The 24,256-nt window shown below is 39.3% G+C and overlaps 1 protein-coding gene across 1 annotated transcript in view; it reads left to right on the forward strand.

Annotated features, from left to right (window-relative positions):
- Positions 1-24,256, forward strand: part of LOC139745698 (uncharacterized) — a 304,575-nt gene that overhangs the window by 228,692 nt on the left and 51,627 nt on the right. Inside the window, exons 18-20 of the mRNA XM_071656135.1 lie at positions 16,784-16,810; positions 16,974-17,027; positions 20,071-20,097. Coding sequence (XP_071512236.1) covers positions 16,784-16,810; positions 16,974-17,027; positions 20,071-20,097 — 108 coding nt within the window. The remainder of the gene's footprint in view (positions 1-16,783; positions 16,811-16,973; positions 17,028-20,070; positions 20,098-24,256) is intronic.

Genomic DNA, 24,256 nt, shown 5'->3' on the forward strand with positions numbered 1-24,256 from the left:
GACTCACTTCTGCTTCCATGGTTCCATGTGCAGCTAAATCCACTCCCAGATGTCTAAAACACTTCATTCCCACAATTCCTCCAGGTTTTCTCCATTCAAACTTACCTCCCAATTAGCTTGTCCCTCAACCCTACTGAACCTAACAACCTTGCTGTTATTCACATTTCCTCTCAGCTTTCTTCTTTCACACACTTTACCAAACTCTTGCATTCTCCTCCCTAACAACCCCATCCCTAAACAACTTAAACAACCATGGAGACATCATGCATCCCTGTCGCAAACCGACATTCACTGAGAACCAATCACTTTCCTCTCTTCCTGCTCGCACAGATGCCTTACATCCTTGATAAAAACTTTTCACTGCTTTTAGCAACTTACCTTAAAAAATAACCGGAACTATTACCTGCAGTTTTTGTTATATTTTGGAGGGTAATAAATTTGCTTGAAAACCTCATTATAAGAACTATCATTCATGTTAAATATGAATCTAGGGTTGAAATATTGTATAGGGGTCATTAATGCCTTTAATTGATTATTATATTTTTGAGAGATCTTGACATTATTTTCTTTCATTTTTCTTGGTTGTCTTTCAGATAGGGGAAACATAAAGAGGTAATTTACATGATTACATCATGTACACTACAGTTTTAAAAGAAAAAGTATATTAGCTAAAAAACCTTAAACTATTACCTGTGATTTTTAGTATTTTTTGGAGGGTAATAGATTTACTTGTAAACAGCGGTATCAGAATTATATTTTATGTTAAATATGAATCTGATGTTGAAATATTAATTTGGAGTCATTTATGCCATTAGTTAATGATTGCATTTTAAGAAAATTGTGTATTAGAAGATTTTCTATTTTTTGGGTGTTTGTTGGCTTTGGGAAGGTATTTTCCATGATTTTTCAAGCATTAAAACATTTATTATGTTATATTACAGTTGTAAAAGAAGTTTTTGCCATTTTTAAAATTTTTCTTGGGTAATAGATTTACTTGAATACCTCATTGTAAGGGTTATTTTTCATGCTATTTATTTATTATTTATTATTTATTCATTTCAAGCATCAAAACATTTATTATGTTATATTACAGTTGTAAAAGAAGTTTTTGCCATTTTTAAAATTTTTCTTGGGTAATAGATTTACTTGAATACCTCATTGTAAGGGTTATTTTTCATGCTGAATATGATTGTGGGCTTGAAATATCGTTTTTGGGTCATTAATGCCTTCATTTAATTATTCCATTTTAAGAAGATTGTGTATTAAAAAAGGATTTCATATTCATTGGCTCTCTTGTCAGCTTAGGGAAGCATTATTTTCCATGTTATTTCAAGTATAACATTTCTGTTTTAGTAGAAAAAGTTTTTAGGCTAAAGATATTTAGTATTTTTTGGAGGGCAATAGATTTGCTTGGAAGGTTCATGATCAGGATTTTTTCCATGCTGAATACAAATCTAGGGTTGAAAGAATATGAATTAATGATTGAATTTTTATAAGATCGTGTCATTATTCCTTTTGTATTTATTGTCTTTCTGTTAGTTAGAAGTATTATGAGTTTTTTTTTTTTTTTTTTTTTTGCTTTGTCGCTGTCTCTCGCGTTTGCGAGGTAGCGCAAGGAAACAGACGAAAGAAATGGCCCAACCCACCCCCATACACATGTAAAAACGTACGTCCACACACGCAAATATACATACCTACACAGCTTTCCATGGTTTACCCCAGACGCTTCACATGCCCCGATTCAATCCACTGACAGCACGTCAACCCCAGTATACCACATCGCTCCAATTTTCCATAATTATTTTAAGCATAGAAAAGTTTCATTATGCTATATTACAGTTTTTAAGTAAATGTTTTTTGGGGTAGAAAATACCCTTAAATTATTATTACCCGCAATTTTTAGTATTTTTTGACGGGCCATAAATTTGCTCTAAAACCTTTGTGGGAGGATTATTTTTTAATGCTAAATTTGAATCTAGGGTTGAAATATTGCATGGGTGTCATTAATGCTTGTAATGAGTGAATACATTTGAAGAAAATTATTCCTTTCATATTTATTAGGTGTCTGTCAGCCAGGTGAGGCATTATAAGGTATTCTGCTTGATTATTTGAAGTATAGAAGTGTTTTGTTATATTACAGTATTTTTTGGAGGGTAATAGATTTGCATGAAAACCTCAGTATAAGGAATCTTTATTTGTGCTGGATATGAATCACAGATTGAAATACTGGTTGGCTGTAATTAACACTTATAATTAATTATTGCACTTTGAGATGATTTTGTATTAGAATATTTCACTTTTATCAGGTACAGGTACACCACCGAATTTCCGGCAACTGATGGTTCAGCGCCTCCTTTAGTCCGGACAAAATTACGTGAGGAACTTGAAATTACTGCGGCCTTCAGACTAGTTTACTGGGCAGCCACAGATGGCAGATTGCAGTGCACTTGTTGGTGGTGATACTGCAATTCTGTGAGATTCTTTGCTCATTTTGCTTTAATTTAACCCTAGCTATGGCCTCTAAAACATATGAGTGTCAGTCGTGGTGTCAAATATAAACACCAGTCCATATAATCCAAGATAAAGTTGATCTATTGAAAAAAATGGACTGTGGTGTTTTAGTGCTTAAGCTTTGTGACAACTATAGTATTGGTTCATCATCTGTTTATGATATAAAGAAGCAAAGGGAGAAAATACTGAAATTCTATGCAGACGATTCCAGGAAGCAAATGACGATTAGAAAAACTATGAAAGATGTTAAAAGTACTGAGCATGATCAAGTGATGTTGGAATGGTTTCGACAGTGTCATAATGATGGATTGGAGCTGTCAGGTAGCATGATAATGGACCAGGCTTAGTTGTTCCATAAAGAAGTTAAATTACAACATGAGCGTGACTCTAGTGAACATTGGCTTCAAAGATTCAAGAAGCATCATGGAATTTCCATGAATAAAGTGTGAGGAGAAAAGCAGTCTGCAAACCACGAAGGAGCTGCCGAGTATGTGAACGAATTTGCGAAACTTGTAGCTGACGAGCGCCTCAGTCCTGAGCAGGTGTATAATGCAAATGAAACTGCATTATTCTGGCAATACACACCTAGGAATACACTAACAACAAAAGACGAAGAAGACCCCACAGGATTCAAACAATCTAAGGACAGACTTACCATCTTAGGGTGCTCAAACATTTGATATTTGTTTGATTTAGATTTTTAGGAGAAAATAGTATACATTAGACACATGGGAGATATCTAATTTGTGGGATAGAGGTGTTTTGATGAATTATTGTTACGTGACCATGGTTGGTCCTGCTAAATGGTTAATCTGGCAAATGCTTTGGAACCAAGAGTGCCGGAAAATCAGTGGTGTACCTGTATCGGTCAGCTTTTGGAAGCATTATGAGGTATTTTCCGTGATTATTACAGGTACATCACCGATTTTCCAGCACTCTTGGTTCCAAAGCCTTGTCGGATTAACCATTTTGCCAGGCAAACTGTGGTCATGTAATAATAATTAATCAACACACCTCTAACCCACTAATCATACATCTCCCATGTGTCTAAAGTATACCATGGACTGTTAGAAATTTAAATCAGACAAATATTAAAATGTTTAAGCACCCTAAGATGGTAAGTCTGTCCTTAGATTGTTTGAATCCAGTGGTGTATCTAGGGTATGGCAGGTGCCCTCGGTGCCACTTGAAGGGGGTGCCAGTGGCATAATGGCGTCCTGGATCCAGACAGTGATTCATATCTTAAAGATTTAGATTTCTTGACCATGAAAACATATCTTTGGCATTTGAAATCACATTGATATCATTATTTGTTCAATAGTTATTCACAAAAATTGATATTTCTGTAATGGCGTCTTGGATCCAGACAATGATTCGGATCTCTCCCAAAATCTAATAAATTGATCCTTGTGTCATTTCTGACTTTCCCTGAAAATTTCATCAAAATTTGTTCATAACTTTTGTTGAAAGTTGCTCATAGACAAACAAACAAATACCAATAAAAACATAATCTCCTTGGTGGAGGTAATGAAAATATAAAATATTGGTGTCATTTGTTTGGACAGGGGCACAATTTCAGTGCTTGCCATAGGTGCTATTTTTCTTAGATACGCCCCTGTTTGAATCATGTGGGATCTTCTTCAGTTGTTAGTGTTTTCCTAGGTGTGCATCGCCAGAATAATGCAGTTTTGTCTGCATTATACACCTTCTCAGGACTGAGGTGGTCGTCAGCTACAAGTTTTGCAAATTTGTCCACATACTCAGCAGCTCCTTTGTGGTTTGCAAACCACTTTTCTCCGCACACTTTATTCATGGAAATTCCATGACGCTTCTTGAATCTTTGAAGCCATCCTTCACTATAGTTATGCTCATGTTGTAATTCAACTTCTTTATGGAACAACTTATCTTGGTCCATTATCATGCTACCTGACAAGTCCACTCCATCACTCTGATGCTGTCGAAACCATTCCATCATCACTCGATTGTGTTCAGTACTCTTACCATCTTTCATAGTTTTTCTAATCATCATTTGCTTCTTGGAATTGCTGTCTGCATGGAATTTCAGTATTTTCTTCCTTTGCTTCTTTATATCATAAACAGTTGATGAACCAATACTGTAGTTGTCACAAAGCTTATGCACCGAAACACCACGGTCCATTTTTTTTCAACAGTTCTACTTTATCTTGGATAGATATTAACTGGTGTTTACGTTTGACACCACAACTGACACTCTCATATGTCTTAGAAGCCATAGCTAGGGTTTAATTTAAGCAAAATAAGCTAAGAATCTCACAGAATTGCAGTATCACCACCAAGTGCAGTGTAAAGCCATCTGCGGCCGCCCAATAAACTAGTCTGGTGGTAATTTCAATTTCCCTCATGTAATTTTGTCCGGACTAAAGGAGGTGCCAAACCATCAGTTGCTGGAAATTCAGTGGTGTACCTGTGCAGTGATAAATGGTTTTCAATATCTTATATTACAGTTTGAAAAGAAAACATTCATTAAGCAAAAAATACCATGAAATCTCTCTGGCAATATTTTGTATTTTTTTATAGAGCAATAGACTTGCTTGAAAACCTCAGTTTTTTCATGCTGGATACGAGTCTGGGTTGAACAATGTTTTGGGGTCATTAACACCTGTAGTCGATTATTACATTACATTTTAAGAAGATTGTTTATTGGAAGATTTCATATTTATCATGTATATAACAGTTTAGGGAAGCATTGTGATTGTTTAGTTTACAAGCATTTCATTATGTCATGGTACAGTTTTAAAAAAAAAAATGCTTTTTAGGCTAAAAATAATACCCTGAACTATCTCCTGCATTTTTTTTTTGAAGGGTGATACATTTTTTGAAAACCCGCATATAAGACTATTTTACATGCTAAATACAAATCTGGGTGTGAAATATTGTTTGGGGGTCCCCAGGCCTTGGTTGAAGACCAAGTGGAAGATGTCCTGTAGTTGTTCAATATGTTTATGGATGGGGTAGTTATGGAGGTAAATGCAAGAGTTTTGGAGAGAGGGGTGAGTATGCAGTCTGTTGGGGAAGGGAGGGCCTGGAAAGTAAGTCAATTGTTGTCACTGATGATACAGCTGTAGTGTCTGATTTGAATGAGAAACTGCAGAAGTTGGTGGCTGAGTTTGGAAAAGTGTGTTAAAGTAGAAAGTTGAGAGTAAATGTGAATAAGAGCAAGGTTATTAGGCTCAGTAGGGTTGAGGGACAAGTTGACTGGGATGTAAGTTTGAATGGAGAAAAATTGGAGGAAGTGAAGTGTTTTAGATATCTGGGAGTGCACTTAACAGTGAATGGAAGCATGGAAGTGGAAGTGAGTCACAGGGTGGGGGAGGGGGCAAAGGTTCTGGGAGCAATGAAGAATGTGTGGAAGGAGAGAATGCTATCTCTGAGAGCAAAATAGGTATGTTTGAAGGAATAGTGGTTCCAACAATGTTATATGGTTGTGAGGCGTGGGCTATGGATAGGGTTGTACTTCAGAGGGTGGATGTGTTGGAAATGAAATGTTTGAGGACAATATGTGGTGTGAGGTGGTTTGATTGAGTAAGTGATGAAAGAGTAAGAAAGATGTGTGGAAATAAAAAGAGTATGGTTGAAAGAGTGGAAGAGGGTGTTTTGAAATGGTTTGGACATATGGAGAGAATGAATGAGGAAAGATTGGCGAAGAGGATATGTGTATCAGAGGTGGAGGGAACAAGGAAAAGTGGGAGACCAAATTGGAGGTGGAAGGATGGAGTGAAAAAGATTTTGAGCGATCAGGGTCTGAACATGTAGGCGGGTGAGAGGTGCACAAGGAATAGAGTGAATTGGAACAATTTGGTCCACTTTGGATTGAACCAGGGCATGTGAAGCATCTGGGGTAAACCATGGAAAATTTTGTGGGGCCTGGATGAGGAAAGGGAGCTGTGGTTTCGGTGCATTACACATGACAGCTAGAGACTGAGTGTGAACGAATGTGGCCTTTTTTGTCTATTCCTGTTGCTGCCTCGCTGGAGGAGGAGGGGAGGGGGATGTTATTTCATGTGTGGTGGCAATGGGAATGGATGAAGGCAGCAAGTATGAATATGTACGTGTATATATTTATATATTTATTTATTTTTTATCGAGGATGTAAGGCATGTGTATGTGTAGGAAGAGAGGAAAGTGATTGGTTCTCAGTGAATGTAGGTTTGTGGCAGGGGTGTGTGATGTCTCCATGGTTGTTTGATTTGTTTATGGTTGGGGTTGTTAGGGAGGTGAATGCAAGAGTTTTGGAAAGAGGGGCAAGTATGAAGTCTGTTGGGGATGAGAGAGCTTGGGAAGTGAGTCAGTTGTTGTTCACTGATGATACAGCGCTGGTGGCTGATTCATGTGAGAAACTGCAGCAGCTGGTGACTGAGTTTGGTAAAGTGTGTGAAAGAAGAAAGTTAAGAGTAAATGTGAATAAGAGCAAGGTTATTAGGTACAGTAGGGTTGAGGGTCAAGTCAATTGGGAGGTAAGTTTGAATGGAGAAAAACTGGAGGAAGTAAAGTGTTTTAGATATCTGGGAGCGGATGGAACCATGGAAGCGGAGTGAATCATAGGGTGGGGGAGGGGGCGAAAATCCTGGGAGACTTGAAGAATGTGTGGAAGTCGAGAACATTATCTCGGAAAGCAAAAATGGGTATGTTTGAAGGAATAGTGGTTCCAACAATGTTGTATGGTTGCGAGGCGTGGGCTATGGATAGAGTTGTGCGCAGGAGGGTGGATGTGCTGGAAATGAGATGTTTGAGGGCAATATGTGGTGTGAGGTGGTTTGATCGAGTAAGTAATGTAAGGGTAAGAGAGATGTGTGGTTGAGAGAGCAGAAGAGGGTGTTTTGAAATGGTTTGGGCACATGGAGAGAATGAGTGAGGAAAGATTGACTAAGAGGATATATGTGTCGGAGGTGGAGGGAACGAGGAGAAGTGGGAGACCAAATTGGAGGTGGAAAGATGGAGTGAAAAAGATTTTGAGTGATCGGGGCCTGAACATGCAGGAGGGTGAAAGGCGGGCAAGGAATAGAGTGGGTTGGATCGATGTGGTATACCGGGGTTGACGTGCTGTTGGTGGATTGAGCCAGGGCATGTGAAGCATCTGGGGTAAACCATGGAAAGTTCAGTGGGGCCTGGATGTGGAGGGGGAGCTGTGGTTTCGGGCATTATTGCGTGACAGCTGGAGACTGAGTGTGAACGAATGGGGCCTTTGTTGTCTTTTCCTAGTGCTACCTCGCACACATGAGGGGGGAGGGGGATGGTATTCCACATGTGGCAGACAGTGTGAATTGTGTGCATGGGTATATATGTATGTGTCTGTGTGTGTATATATATATGTATACATTGAGATGTATGGGTATGTATATTTGTGTGTGTGGACGTGTATGTATATACATGTGTATGGGGGTGGGTTGGGCCATTTCTTTCGTCTGTTTACTTGCGCTGCCTCGCAAATGCGGGAGACAGCGACAAAGCAAAATGAAATAAAAATGAATATATATATGTATATATATTGAAGGTTTGTTGAATGTGTCTGATGATAGAGTGGCAGATATAGGGTGTTTTGGTCGAGGTGGTGTGCAAAGTGAGAGGGTTAGGGAAAATGATTTGGTAAACAGAGAAGAGGTAGTAAAAGCTTTGCGGAAGATGAAAGCCGGCAAGGCAGCAGGTTTGGATGGTATTGCAGTGGAATTTATTAAGAAAGGGGGTGACTGTATTGTTGACTGGTTGGTAAGGTTATTTAATGTATGTATGACTCATGGTGAGGTGCCTGAGGATTGGCGGAATGCGTGCATAGTGCCATTGTACAAAGGCAAAGGGGATAAGAGTGAGTGCTCAAATTACAGAGGTATAAGTTTGTTGAGTATTCCTGGTAAATTATATGGGAGGGTATTGATTGAGAGGGTGAAGGCATGTACAGAGCATCAGATTGGGGAAGAGCAGTGCGGTTTCAGAAGTGGTAGAGGATGTGTGGATCAGGTGTTTGCTTTGAAGAATGTATGTGAGAAATACTTAGAAAAGCAAATGGATTTGTATGTAGCATTTATGGATCTGGAGAAGGCATATGATAGAGTTGATAGAGATGCTCTGTGGAAGGTATTAAGAATATATGGTGTGGGAGGCAAGTTGTTAGAAGCAGTGAAAAGTTTTTATCGAGGATGTAAGGCATGTGTACGTGTAGGAAGAGAGGAAAGTGATTGGTTCTCAGTGAATGTAGGTTTGCGGCAGGGGTGTGTGATGTCTCCATGGTTGTTTAATTTGTTTATGGATGGGGTTGTAAGGGAGGTAAATGCAAGAGTCCTGGAAAGAGGGGCAAGTATGAAGTCTGTTGGGGATGAGAGAGCTTGGGAAGTGAGTCAGTTGTTGTTCGCTGATGATACAGCGCTGGTGGCTGATTCATGTGAGAAACTGCAGAAGCTGGTGACTGAGTTTGGTAAAGTGTGTGGAAGAAGAAAGTTGAGAGTAAATGTGAATAAGAGCAAGGTTATTAGGTACAGTAGGGGTGAGGGTCAAGTCAATTGGGAGGTGAGTTTGAATGGAGAAAAACTGGAGGAAGTGAAGTGTTTTAGATATCTGGGAGTGGATCTGTCAGCGGATGGAACCATGGAAGCGGAAGTGGATCATAGGGTGGGGGAGGGGGCGAAAATTTTGGGAGCCTTGAAAAATGTGTGGAAGTCGAGAACACTATCTCGGAAAGCAAAAATGGGTATGTTTGAGGGAATAGTGGTTCCAACAATGTTGTATGGTTGCGAGGCGTGGGCTATGGATAGAGATGTGCGCAGGAGGATGGATGTGCTGGAAATGAGATGTTTGAGGACAATGTGTGGTGTGAGGTGGTTTGATCGAGTAAGTAACGTAAGGGTAAGAGAGATGTGTGGAAATAAAAAGAGCGTGGTTGAGAGAGCAGAAGAGGGTGTTTTGAAATGGTTTGGGCACATGGAGAGAATGAGTGAGGAGAGATTGACCAAGAGGATATATGTGTCGGAGGTGGAGGGAACGAGGAGAAGAGGGAGACCAAATTGGAGGTGGAAAGATGGAGTGAAAAAGATTTTGTGTGATCGGGGCCTGAACATGCAGGAGGGTGAAAGGAGGGCAAGAAATAGAGTGAATTGGAGTCATGTGGTATACAGGGGTTGACGTGCTGTCAGTGGATTGAAGCAAGGCATGTGAAGCGTCTGGGGTAAACCATGGAAAGCTGTGTAGGTATGTATATTTGCGTGTGTGGACGTGTGTATGTACATGTGTATGGGGGGGGGGGGGGGTTGGGCCATTTCTTTCGTCTGTTTCCTTGCGCTACCTCGCAAACGCGGGAGACAGCGACAAAGTATAAAAAAAAAAAAAAAAAAAAAAAAAAAAAAAAATATATATATATATATATATATATATATATATATATATATATAAGGTATTAAGAATATATGGTGTGGGAGGCAAGTTGTTAGAAGCAGTGAAAAGTTTTTATCGAGGATGTAAGGCATGTGTACGTGTAGGAAGAGAGGAAAGTGATTGGTTCTCAGTGAATGTAGGTTTGCGGCAGGGGTGTGTGATGTCTCCATGGTTGTTTAATTTGTTTATGGATGGGGTTGTAAAGGAGGTAAATGCAAGAGTCCTGGAAAGAGGGGCAAGTATGAAGTCTGTTGGGGATGAGAGAGCTTGGGAAGTGAGTCAATTGTTGTTCGCTGATGATACAGCGCTGGTGGCTGATTCATGTGAGAAACTGCAGAAGCTGGTGACTGAGTTTGGTAAAGTGTGTGGAAGAAGAAAGTTGAGAGTAAATGTGAATAAGAGCAAGGTTATTAGGTACAGCAGGGGTGAGGGTCAAGTCAATTGGGAGGTGAGTTTGAATGGAGAAAAACTGGAGGAAGTGAAGTGTTTTAGATATCTGGGAGTGGATCTGTCAGCGGATGGAACCATGGAAGCGGAAGTGGATCATAGGGTGGGGGAGGGGGCGAAAATTTTGGGAGCCTTGAAAAATGTGTGGAAGTCGAGAACATTATCTCGGAAAGCAAAAATGGGTATGTTTGAGGGAATAGTGGTTCCAACAATGCTGTATGGTTGCGAGGCGTGGGCTATGGATAGAGATGTGCGCAGGAGGATGGATGTGCTGGAAATGAGATGTTTGAGGACAATGTGTGGTGTGAGGTGGTTTGAGCGAGTAAGTAACGTAAGGGTAAGAGAGATGTGTGGAAATAAAAAGAGCGTGGTTGAGAGAGCAGAAGAGGGTGTTTTGAAATGGTTTGGGCACATGGAGAGAATGGGTGAGGAGAGATTGACCAAGAGGATATATGTGTCGGAGGTGGAGGGAACGAGGAGAAGAGGGAGACCAAATTGGAGGTGGAAAGATGGAGTGAAAAAGATTTTGTATGATCGGGGCCTGAACATGCAGGAGGGTGAAAGGAGGGCAAGAAATAGAGTGAATTGGAGTCATGTGGTATACAGGGGTTGACGTGCTGTCAGTGGATTGAAGCAAGGCATGTGAAGCGTCTGGGGTAAACCATGGAAAGCTGTGTAGGTATGTATATTTGCGTGTGTGGACGTGTGTATGTACATGTGTATGGGGGGGGGGGGGTTGGGCCATTTCTTTCGTCTGTTTCCTTGCGCTACCTCGCAAACGCGGGAGACAGCGACAAAGTATAAAAAAAAAAAAAAAAAAAAAAAAAAAAAAAATATATATATATATATATATATATATATATATATATATCCTTTATCCCTGGGGATAGGGGAGAAAGAATACTTCCCACGTATTCCCTGCGCGTCGTAGAAGGCGACTAAAAAGGGAGGGAGCGGGGGGCTGGAAATCCTCCCCTCTTGTTTTTTTTAATTTTCCAAAAGAAGGAACAGAGAAGGGGGCCAGGTGAGGATATTCCCTCAGAGGCCCAGTCCTCTGTTCTTAACGCTACCTTATTAACGCGGGAAATGGCGAATAGTTTGAAAGAAAGAATATATATATATTGAACTTTGTAAAAGGGGAAACAGAAGGAGTCATGCAGGCAGTGCGCATCCTCCTCAAAGGCTCAGATTGGGGTGTCTAAATGTGTAGATGTAACCAAGATGAGAAAAAAGGAGAGATAGGTAGTATGTTTCAGGAAAGGAACCTGGGTGTTTTGGCTCTGAGTGAAACGAAGCTCAAGGATAAAGGTGAAAAGTGGTTTGGAAATGTCCTGGGAGGAAAATCAGGGGTTGGTGAGAAGACAAGAGCAAAGGAAAGAGTAGCATTACTCCTGAAGCAGGAGTTGTGGGAGTGTGTGATAGAGTGTAAGAAAGTAAACTCTAGATTGATATGGGTAAAACTGAAAGTGGATGGAGAGAGATGGGTGATTATTGGTGCCTATGCACCTGGTCATGAGAAGAAAGATCATGAGAGGCAAGTATTTTGGGAGCAGTTGAGCGAGTGTGTTAGCAGCTTTGATGCACGAGACCGAGTTATAGTGATGGGTGATTTGAAAGCAAAGATGAGTAATGTGGCAGTTGAGGGTATAATTGGTGTACATGGTGTGTTCAGTGCTGTAAATAGAAATGATGAAGTGCTTGTAGATTTGTGTGCTGAAAAAGGACTGGTGATTGGGAATACCTGGTTTAAAAAGAGAGATATACATAAGTACACGTATGTAAGTAGGAGAGATGGCCAGAGAGCATTATTGAATGGTGTGTTAATTAATAGGCATGTGAAAGAGACTTTTGGATGTTAATTTGCTGAGATTGGCAACTGGAGGGATGTCTGATCATTATCTTATGGAGGTGAATGTGAATATTTGTAGAGGTTTTCAGAAAAGAAGAGAGAATGTTGGGGTGAAGAGAGTGGTGAGAGTAAGTGAGCTTGGAAAGGGGACTTGTGTGAGGAAGTACCAGGAGAGATTGAATGCAGAATGGAAAAAGGTTAGAGCAAAAGACGTAAGGGGAGTGGGGGAGGAATGGGATGTATTCAGGGAAGCAATGATGGCCTGGGCAAAAGATACTTGTGGCATGAGAAAGGTGGGAGTTGGACAGATTAGAAAGAGTAGTGAGTGGTGGGATGAAGAAATAAGATTGTTAGTGAAAGAGAAGGGAGTGGTGTGTGGACGATTTTTCCAGGGAATTAGTGCAAATGATTGGAAGATGTATAAAAGAGAAACATGCAAGGGATGTAAAAGAGGGCAAATGAGAGTTGGGATAAGAGAGTATCATTAAATTTTAGGGAGAATAAAAAGATGTTTTGGAAAGTGGTAAATAAAGTGCGTAAGACAAGAGAACAAATGGAAAGATCGGTGAAGGGGGCTAATGGGAGGTCATATAAAGTAGTGGTGAAGTGAGAAGGAGATGGAGTGAATATTTAGAAGGTTTGTTGAATGTGTTTGATGATAGAGTGGCAGATATAGGGTGTTTTGGGTGAGTTGGTGTGCAGAGGGTCAAGGAAAATGGTTTGGTAAACAGAGAAGAGATAGTGAAATCTTTGCATAAGATGAAAGTCGGCAAGGAGGCGGGTTTGGACGGTACTTCAGTGGAATTCATTGGAAAAGGAGGTGACTGTGTTGTTGACTGGTTGGTAAGGATATTCAGTGTATGTAAGGTTCATAGTAAAGTGCCTGAGGAATGGCAGAATGCATGCATAGTGGAATTGTACAAAGGCAAAGGGGATAAAGGTGAGTGTTCAAATAACAGAGGTATAAGTTTGTTGAGTATTCCTGGGAAATCATATGGGAGGGTATTGATACTGAGAGGGTAAAGGCATGTACAAAGCTTCAGATTGGAGAAGAGCATGTACAGAGCATCAGATTAGGGAAGAGCAGTGTGGTTTCAGAAGTGGAATAGGATGAGTGGATCAGGTGTTTGCTTTGAAGAATGTATGTGAGAAATACTTAGAAAAACAGAAGAATTTGTATGTAGCATTCATGGATCTGGAGAAGGCACATGAAAGGGTTGATAGAGATGTTTTGTGGAAGGTATTAAAAGTATAAGGTATGGGAGGAAAGTTGCTAGAAGCAGCTAAAAGTTTTATCACGAAAGTAAGGAATGTGTATGAGTTGGAAGAGAGGAAAGTCATTGGTTCTCAGTGAATGTCGGTTTGCGGCAGGGGTGTGTGACATCTCCATGGCTGTTTAATTTGTTTACGGATGGGATTGTTGGGGAAGTGAATGCAAGAGTTTTAGAGGGGCAAGTATGCAGTCTGTTGTGGATGAGAGTGCTTGGGAAGTGAGTCAGTTGTTGTTTGCTGATGATACAGCGCTGGTGGCTAATTCGTGTAAGAAACTGCAGAAGTTGGTGACTGAGTTTGGTAAAGTGTGTGAAAGAAGAAAGTTAAGAGTAAATGTGAATAAGAGCAAGGTTATTAGGTTCTGTAGGGTTGAGGGACAAGTTAATTGAGAAGTAAATTTGAATGGAGGAAGTGAAGTGTTTTAGATATTTAAGAGTGGATTTTGCAGCAGATGGAACCATGGAAGCGGAAGTGAGTGACAGCGTGGGGGAGGGGGCGAAGGTTCTAAGAGCATTGAAGAATGCTTGGAAGGTGAGAATGTTATCTCGTTGAGCAAAAATGGGTATGTTTGAAGAAATAGTGGTTCCAACAATGTTATATGGTTGCAAGGCATGGGCTGTGGATAGGGTTGTGTGGAGGAGGGTGGATGTGTTGGAAATGAAATGTTTGAGGACAATATGTGGTGTGAGATGGTTTACCCCAGATGCTTCACATGCCCTGTTTCAATCCATTGACAGCCACATCGTTCCCATTCACTCTATTTCTTGCATGCCTCTCACCCTCCTGTATGTTCAGGCCCAATTGCTCAAAATCTTTTTCACTACATCCTCCTACCTCCAATTTGGTCTCTCAGTTCTCCTCATTCCCTCCACCTCAGACACATATATCCTGTTTGTCAATCTTTCCTCACTCATTCTCTCCATGTGACCAAACCATTTCAATACACCCTCTTCTGCTCTCTCAACCACACATTTTATTCCCAGATATTTGTCTTACCCTTTCATTACTTACACAATCAAACCATCTCACACCGCATATTGTCCTCAAACATCTCATTTTCAATACATCCACCCTCCTCCACACAACCCTATCTATTGCCGATGCTTCACAACCATATAACATTGTTGGAACCACTATTCCTTCCAACATACCCATTTTTGCTTTGAGATAATGTTCTTGCCTTCCATACATTCTTCAATGCTCCAAGAACCTTTGCCTCCTCCCCCACCTTGTGACTCACTTCTTCCATGGTTCCATCCACTGCCAAATCCACTCCCAGATATCTAAAACACTTCACTTCCTCCAGTTTTTCTCCATTCAAACCTACCCCCCAATTGAATTGTCCCACAATCCTACTGAACCTAATAACCTTGCTTTTATTTATATTTACTCTTAGCTTTCTTCTTTCACACACTTTACCAAACTCAGTCACCAACTTCTGCAGTATCTTGCCTGAATCATCCACCAGCACTGTATCATCAGCAAACAACAACTGACTCACTTTCGAAGCCCTCTCATCCACAACAGACTGTATACTTGCCCCACTTTCCAAAACTCTTGCATTCACCTCCCTAACAACCCCATCCATAAACAAATTAAACAGCCATGGGGACATCACACACCCCTGCCGCAAACCGACATTCACTGGGAACCACTCACTTTCCTCTCTTCCTACATGTACACATGCCTTACATCCTCAATAAAAACTTTTCACTGCCTCTAGCAACTTACTACCCACACCATATACTCCTAATACCTTCCACAGAGTATCTCTATCAACTCTATCATATGCCTTCTCCAGATCCATAAATGCTACATACAGATCCATTTGCTTTTCTAAGTATTTCTCACATACATTCTTCAAAGCAGACACCTGATCCTCATATCCTCTCCCACTTCTGAAACCATACTGCTTCTCCCCAATCTGATGCTCTGTACATGCCTTGACCCTCTCGATCAATACCCTCCCATATAATTTCCCAGAAATACTCAACAAACTGTACTTTGAACTCTCACCTTTATCCCCTTTGCCTTTGTACATTGGCACTATGCATGCATTCCGCCAATCCTTAGGCACTTCATGAACCATACATACATTGAATATCCTTACCAACCAGTCAGCAACACAGTCACTCCCTTTTTAATAAATTTTAAAGCAATACTATCCAAACCCACCGCCTTGCCGGCTTTCATCTTCCGCAATGCTTTCACTACCTCTTCTCTGTTTACCAAATCATTCTCCCTGACCCTCTCACTTGGCCAAAACCTTCAAAATACTCACTCCACCCCCCTCTCATTTCACTACTACTTGTTATTACCTCCCTAACTGCCCCATTCACCGATGTTCCCATTTGTTCTCTTGTTTTCTGCACTTTATTTCCTCGTTCCAAAACATCTTTTTATTTCTGAATTACTAAGGAAATAATCTGTTGAGTCTCCTAAGGTTATGGTGCAGATGAAAAGTCACCTTTGGTAAAGATGTATCATTGGGGGTACAATCTTATTAAAGAACATTTCACTCCAAAGCAGTCCATCATTCTTCTATTACTTAATGTAAGACATCCTTTGAGCTCCAGGAACTTCTGACAAAGGGGCCTTGGAGTTACTCCAAAACCCTTTCAAGAGGGGTTCTTGGGAAATTTTAGATACTCATAGTATAAAAGTTTTGTCTTTGTGAATGAGAGGAAATTAGGAAAGGAAAAGCATTCTTAGAGAGTTGTTTCTAAACATTACTTCAGAACTTAAAAGAAAAAGGGTGTTTTGTATTTTGAATCTGCTACTTTTCTCTCTCCAAGTTTTTGTTTTATGATTTGAAAAAGACAAATGATAGATTCTCGGAAATTTCCCTGATTTGTAATCTCTATACATATGAATATACTTTTTTTATCTTGCCATAGTAAGAAATCATCAGCAGTCAATGACTGAATCTCAGAAGAGATATCATTGCCTGATTCCTTCCTCTGTTGGTCATACTTCTTGAAAGTTGTGGATTTCCAATACCTCATGTCCTAGGTATCTTCTCCAGCATGCAAGAGTAGTATTCTTTCTCCCTTATCCCCAGGGCTACATGAGAGAAAATTGTATGTAAAGCTTGAAACTTGAAGTTGTTTGACTTGATGATTAATCCATAGTATTTTACAAGTTTAGAAGGTGAAAGAGATTATGATTTTTTGTGAACAAGTGATTACAATTGGATTGATTAATTTAATATGGTCTTTTACAGTTTTTATGGAAAGTTTAACTTGTAAGAACATTGTGGTTTATGGCTGAATTTAGTGAAATTAAATTTTCTTGTTTACTTCACAGGGTGCACCTGGCCTTGATGGCATGAAGGTAAGGATGATTGCCTTTTTGTGTATTACAAACATTACGTTTTAGTTTGCTTATGGTATTCATTTTTTTTACATGGTACAGATTGAAAATGAGATATGTATGTTTGCAGAAAGATGAATAAATATCTATAGATATATTTATTCATTTATGTATTTTTTGTCAGGGTGCTCGTGGTGAAATCGGCAGAAAGGGTGAGCGTGGGGACCCTGGTTTACCAGTAAGTTGCTCTTTGATAACTGCAGTGTTAGTGCTGTGTGAGCTCTGCTTTTCTTTCTCATGTAGTCTATGCTTTTATGTGGTTTAAATGTTTAGTGTTTTCATTTTATAGTGATTTTTGTGACATCTTTTCCTTGCAGATTTTTTCATTTATAGTTGGCTGTTAGTTTTAATGTAATTAGTCCTTGTATTCCAGTAAGGTTGGCATATTTTGAATCTTTCCATCATCCTTCCCATCTTGAATTTTAAATACATACGAGTTGTATTTGAAAAATTGGCGGAGAATTCTGTAAATCTGTATTATTACGATGTGGGGAGGGACTTTCTCACTGTACCCCAGGTCTTGAACCTTCCTACTCTCAGTCAGCTTCTTGAAACTTCATTATGTTGCCAGCATTCACTATTTCATCACCTAGTTCATTCCAGTCATCCACCACCTTTTTACATGTGCAATGCTTCCTAGCATCCTTCCTTATTCGCTTCTTTCTGAGTTTCTAGCTATGCTATTTGGTAACTCTGTCAGTGCATATCTTGCAGGAATTTTCAGAAGACAGTTTGACTCCTGTGGAGACTGGTTTGGCACAATGTCACCTCCTAAGGCTCTCTTACACACAGATTCCTTTAGCTTGTTACATAGGCGATAGTAATCATGCTAAGGCTGTCTTTCACTGCATCCCATCTTCGTTGTTCTGCTTTTACTGTAGTTGGTTTGAATTTCAAATTTGGAGTTTGTCTAGGTCCTCTTGTAAGATGATGCAGTCCTCATCATTCTATACAGTACTTTTCCCATGGTCATGACATAATCCACAAACATGCTCAGGTATGCATCCAGTCTCATTGGTACCAAGACTGAGCCCTGCTGCACTCCACTCATGATGCTTACCCATTATGATAATGCTCCTCTGATCTATGCCCTTTGTTCCCTTTAGCTAAAGTAATGCAGCTTTATGTGTGGTACATTTTCAGATACCTATAGGCAGTATAGAAACACAGTCTAGCCATCTTCTTCCCTCACCATTTTTTCTTTCTGTAATGCTCATTCTGTAATGAATCATCATTTCATTTGTCGCTCCATACACTTTGCCTAAGGATATGGGTTTCTCCAGCCCTGAGTACATCCAAATTATAATTTTTAAGTTTCTCCATAAGCTCCCTTCTTTTATTCGCACAAGTTATCCCATTAACATTCAGAGCCATCACCCTCAATTATTCTTCCCTTTTAACCCCAGCATGACTGGTGGACTCCATTGCCTCTCTCTAGCCTTCAGTGCTTCACCCCTGACAGGCCACTGGCAGAGGGCAACTCCAGGGCTGTGTTTTCCAGAGATAGTGGGACTCAGATTGTAAAAAAAAAAAAAAAAAAAAAAAAAAAAAGTCTGTATCCCATAAGTGTTTATCTCTTTTAAAACTATTGTTTAAATGGAGTTGGGGAATGCATCCCCATTGGGTTGCACTCCTAAGGGTGTACTAATGAGGTCTCCATGAAAAGGCTGGGTGAGACTTCTAGAAAACTAGAGAATCCCCTCAAGGCACTAAATTCTAACTTTTCCCAATTGAGTAACTCTCTTCTGCAGACGCAGTGCCAGTTAACCTCATTGGTTACAAATCTGCTGCTTCAAAATTTCCTGATAATTTGACCTTTTAATGATAATGCTGTTATATTAGAAGACAACATTAAAACTGCTTGTTTTATATTAATTGAATTAAGTGAAAAGGACAACATCAAACATTTAGATTTTTTATCCTTTTCTATATTGTTGCTACTAGACATATAAAATGTCTTTCTGGCTTTCCTAACAAGGGAATTTGATCTCTTATACTTTAAAATCTACAAGAAGTCCACCGGTGTTGAGAGTTATATTAAATATTTTCCGATGTTTGAACATTGTAGGTAGTAGTTGGTAGGGACACTACTGGTACCACTTGCCTGGATATCAGGAAGGTTAGTGATGGTTGCATATTAAGCCAGCATTTCAGTGGTTGTTAAATTGCACTCCTCTGACCCATTCAGGTACCTTTTCTTTCTGCCTCATCCAGACATGGACTGCTTGCATTGTCATCAAACATACAATCTCTCATTGTCACACTTGACGACACTTAACTTATGCAACTCGCTCTTCTTAACTCTAGATTTTCCTGTGGTGAGCGGCTAGCCCGGCCTTTTGACAAAATCATAGAAACATTTGGTAGAAAATGTAGTTAGGAAGATCTGGTAGGAGCATTTGGTATAAGTAGTAGGTTGGAACACATAAGGTAGTAGTTGGTAGGAACATTATGTAAATGCCTTTGGAAACACTTCCCCAGAGTTGCCCTTATCCAGTGTTCTATTAAGGAGTGAGGCATTAAAGGCTAAGAAGTGGCACTGGAGTTTACCAGTTATGAGGACTCTTTTGCTGTGGCCATACCCTTGAGGGAGTTCCCAAAGGGAATGGGCATCAGAGATATAGATAGTTAGATGATCATTTTGTATAAATATTTGTAGTCATGTCTTTTTAAGAGCATAACATATTTTTGATCCCACAAGCATCTCTGATGTCTGTTCCCTTTGAGAACTCTCTCATGGGGATGGCCATGGCAAGAGTCTCCATAAAAGGTGAACTCCAGTGCCAGTCTCTCATTGGCTGAGGGCGAGCCTGACATAAGTGAGCTGTTGCAGCCTTGGGTAAGTTGAGGAAGTTCAGTCCTTCCTTATCAGATGTACTGAGGGTTAGAAGGTCCTAACCTTAATTTCCATCCAGTAGAATGCTAACAGAACCCTCCCCTGGAGAGAAAAGGTTTTTCATTGTTCACAACCCTGTAATTTTCATATCAGCATCTATTACCTTTGTTCTATAGATGTGACTCACAGTATCAGTGAACTTTAATAAGTTAAGTAATTTCAGGGGCTGTATATACCTAATCCACCCAAAGAACACTGAAATGGGGTGAATGTTTTATCTTAATGTATAAAAGGCATGTTGCAGTTATATATTTTTAAGTTTTTCTGTTATGAAGCAGTAGATAATCCACATCATGTCACTACTAATATTTGTTTTTTGTTCTAGGGGACGGACGGTATCCCAGGGGTTGAGGTATTAATGATGGATAATGTTTTACTTCTTTGCATGTGTCTTGATAAAGAGAAAAGGCTGTTGAATAGTACAGCAAGATGGATTCAATATATGGCATTCATATAAGTCCTTTTTCCATCCTGAATTTACTCATTGCTAGTGTCGTCAAAACCATATTCTCTCTTTCTCCCTCTTGGATAAACGTATTCTTCATCGAGGTGATACTTAGTTTAGGAGCACCATAAGTCTCTTGTATGTTTTATAAGATCACCTTTTACTCTTTTTCTGTGTGTCTGTGAGGACTTGCATTTGATGCTGCCACTTCTGTAAATGACCTGTAATTATTATAAGGCTTTAGAAGGTTATTTCTGACATCTTGTTTTACACACTTTGTCACATGGTATAAAAGGGAATACTCTTATGACAAACATTAATCTTTCTCTAGTTAAAGATCCTGTGATTGCTTAATAATTCTAATATGCAGTCTGCTGTTATAATGCTTTCTGATGTTTTTTTCAGGTTGATTATGTGTTGGAAGTATGGCTTATGCTTCTCCTTCTCTGCTTAATACATCAGATACCTCTTATTCCTTATGACGTAGGAGCCCATTTTTCATTTAGGTACAAAAACACATTTTCTTCAAGGAACTAGAATCATACTTATCTGACGCTGTTCCCTCTGGGAACTCCCATTAAGGGGATGGCCACAGCAGTAGAGTCTCCACTTATCCCTGTCTTTTACATGCCTCTCTCACATACACCATTCCATACATTTTCCCCCCTTCGAGTACTCTTCCACTGAATACATTATAATTATTACTTTTTTCATTAACTTCGTTTGAGTGGTTGCTCTGTATACATATATTCTTGTATTGTCATTCAGTTTAGAATGCATATTAAGTCATCCCTGCTCAAGCATGCATGACTTAATATACATGTTTGTAACTAGGATGAAAAGAAGGAAGAGATAGGTGCTGTTTATATATGAGAAACTAAAACATTCTGGCTTTGGGCAAAACAGGGAATAAAGCTGGGTAGTGAGAGAACAAGCAAAGGACAGGGTGGCACTCATGATGCAGAATAAGTTATGGGACTGTGTTAGAGTGCAAGTAATTGAGTGTAAGTTATTAGAATAGTAAATTCTAAATATGTAAATATGTTTCCCAGAACAAAGGTTAACCTAAGCTTCTAGCTTGAGAGAGATGAGGTTGTCAAGGTTGACCTTGCTTTAATCCTTTTACTTGTTTCTTAATTCATTTCCCTGTCTGTCCCAGTAGTAGTTGGTATATTATGTTCTTATTCTCTCTATCCATATTCAACCTTGACAATATAATTACAATTCTGAAAGTGCTTGATTCTTCTTATTTTCCAATCTGGTGTAAGTTTAGATGGTAAAGACTGTGAGGAAGTGAATTAGTTTAGATACGTGGAAGTGGCTGTGGCAGTGAAAGGAACTAAGGAAGCAGAAGTGAGTCATAGGATGGGTGAGAGGGTGAAGGCTCTAGAAACACTGAACAATATCTGGGAGGACAAAAATGGGTATGGGCTATAGATAAGGCTGTATGGAAGAGTGTGGATGTGTTGGAAATGAAATGATCACACATATGGTGTGAAGTGGTTAGATGGAATAAGCAGTGAAAGGGTAAGAGAGAGTTGTGGTAATTAAAAAAAAAGTGTGGTTGAGAGATGTGAAAAGGGTGTACTGAAATGGTTGGGACATATGGAGAAAATGAGTGAGGAAATGTTGAAAAAGAGGATATATGTGTCAAAAGTGGAGAGATAAGGAAACTACGGAGACAAAACTGGAGATGGGAGGATGGAGTGAAAAGAATTTTCAGCAATTTGAGGGATCAGGGCCTGAACATGCTGGAGGGTGAAAGGTATGTACAGAATAGGGTGAATTGGAACGATGTGGTGTACAGGAGTTAAGTGCTGTCAGTGGACTGAACTGGGGTATGTGAAGTGCCAAGGGTAAATCATGGAAAGGTCTGTGGGGCCTGATTGTGAATAGGGAATTGTGGTTTTGTTGCAGTACACATGACAGCTAAAGAATGGATGCGAGTGAATGTGGCCTTTCTTTGTCTGTTCCTGGCACAACCTTGCAAACACAGTAAATAGTGGTCGTCTAAAAAAAGTCTCTGACACATTTTGTGATTATTTGCTTCATGTTAAGTCGTATTGAAGTGCTTCATTATATTTCAGTCTTGAAATAAAAACTTTTTTTGAGCTAGAAAATTGCAATTTTTTGCTAGTTTTGTCAGGTTAATAGATTTGCTCAGAATAAGGACTATTTACCATGGTGAATAAGAATCTGGAGTTGAAATATTATTTGAAGACCATTAAGGCTTATAATAAAGTCTTTGGATGAATACATGTTGGAAACATTTTGCAGTCATTCGCTTCATATTTAATGGGTAGCTTTTGGCTTGGGGAAGCATTATGATATATTTTCCATAATTATTTCAAGTATAAAATCATTATGTTATATTTTACGTTTGAGTAAAACTGTATGAGAAAGAGATGTGTTAGTGACCATAGTTTAATTAAGAACAGGATTTTGTAAGATGAATGAGAAGATGAGTGAAGAGAGATTAACAAAAAGGTATCATTGTTTTTGAATCAGGATTGGAAAAGTGAAGGGTAAAATGAAGAGGAGATAAAATATCAGAATTGGGAAAGCTTTAGGAATGAAAGAATTTGAGAATTGGAAGGGATACATAATGGGCAGAACCAGGACATGTGAAATGATTATAGTAAACCATAGTGTTGAACTTTACATTAATGGTAAACTTTGGTTCCAGCATGTTATACATAGCAACTAGGAAATGTGTGTAAATGAGGCAAAGGAAGATATTTAGATAAGGTGAATAATTTTCTGGTCATCAACTCAGGAGAGTTTATTGATTTATTGAGTGCATCTTTATCACATGTGCAGAGGCCATTTCATTTCATTCTTTAGTGAGAGATAAAAGTTTAGGAAATGAAGGCTTATATCACATATTTTTCACAGAGACAGCCACAAAACACAGATGATTAGATTTTACGTATTTAAAGTTAATGAATGTTTAATGTAGACATTGTATGATGAGGTTTATTGAAATTGTCATTTCTCCTCTTATAATGGAATTTCCCTTCCAATATTTGAAAATGCTCAGTCTTGCTCTGATTGTAGCAAGCATGGGAACTGCATAATTGTTGCATGTATATGCATTGCATTTGCACCATTTCAGAAGGTTGCTTGGCCTGGGTCATTCAAGTAAGCGTTGCTTTAGAATTTTCCCCCCAGCATTCTTGATGGTCTGATACATATAAAAGACTGTTTATCTTCCTTTTTTTTTATCATACACCTTGTTTTCATCCTTCAACACTTAAACTTGGTTTTTCTTTGCTGAGGAAATTTATCTTTCCTTCAAGTTCCATCTTCATGGACGTCTGTGGTGTAGCAGTTAGCCTCACTGACTGTGATACATTCATAGGCCACCCATGGTCAAGTGCATAGGTTCAGATCCTGGTTGCAGTAGTTGGTCCACTGTCAACCCAGCTGTTCATCCTCCCCTAGGAGTTGGTTGATAAAGTGGGTACCTTTGATGAGGCCATTTTCAATTGCCTGTACCATCTCATTCAACATAAAAAGAAAATATCTAAGTGCAAGCAGTTAAGAAAAAATCTTAGTGATATAGTGCAAGCAGTGATATCTGCTTCACAACTTGTTAATCAGACGAGCATGCAGCATCTTCAGTAGAAATTTAATACTTGCCTCTGAGTCTTCCAAGTCTTTAGTGCACAAAGGTATGGCCAGGAGGGGCAGTAGAAGATGCTGTATCTGCCACCATACAGTGTAGATAGGATAGCCATCATGATACAGTATCACATTTGCAGTGGTAATATACCATAGTACACTAGCAAAAATTTTAAATGTTAACTTGATATTAATCTGCTAATCCATTCCAGTTGAATCATTTAGAACACATTTTTGTGTCAGTTCCAAGGCTGTTTGTAAATTTTGTGAATAGGAATTATACATAGTGGACTATGTTTAAAAGGATTCTTGATATTTATTGTTTTTTGTGCAAGAAGTACAAAATTGCACTACAGGTGGTCATGTATTGATACTTTTACAACTAACTTTGCATGGTGCCTTTTGAAAAACTAACATTTATTTATAGATGCATGAGTGACTT

Source organism: Panulirus ornatus, chromosome 62 (assembly GCF_036320965.1).
Source record: "Panulirus ornatus isolate Po-2019 chromosome 62, ASM3632096v1, whole genome shotgun sequence".
In the NCBI taxonomy this organism is placed as follows: Eukaryota; Metazoa; Arthropoda; class Malacostraca; order Decapoda; family Palinuridae; genus Panulirus; species Panulirus ornatus.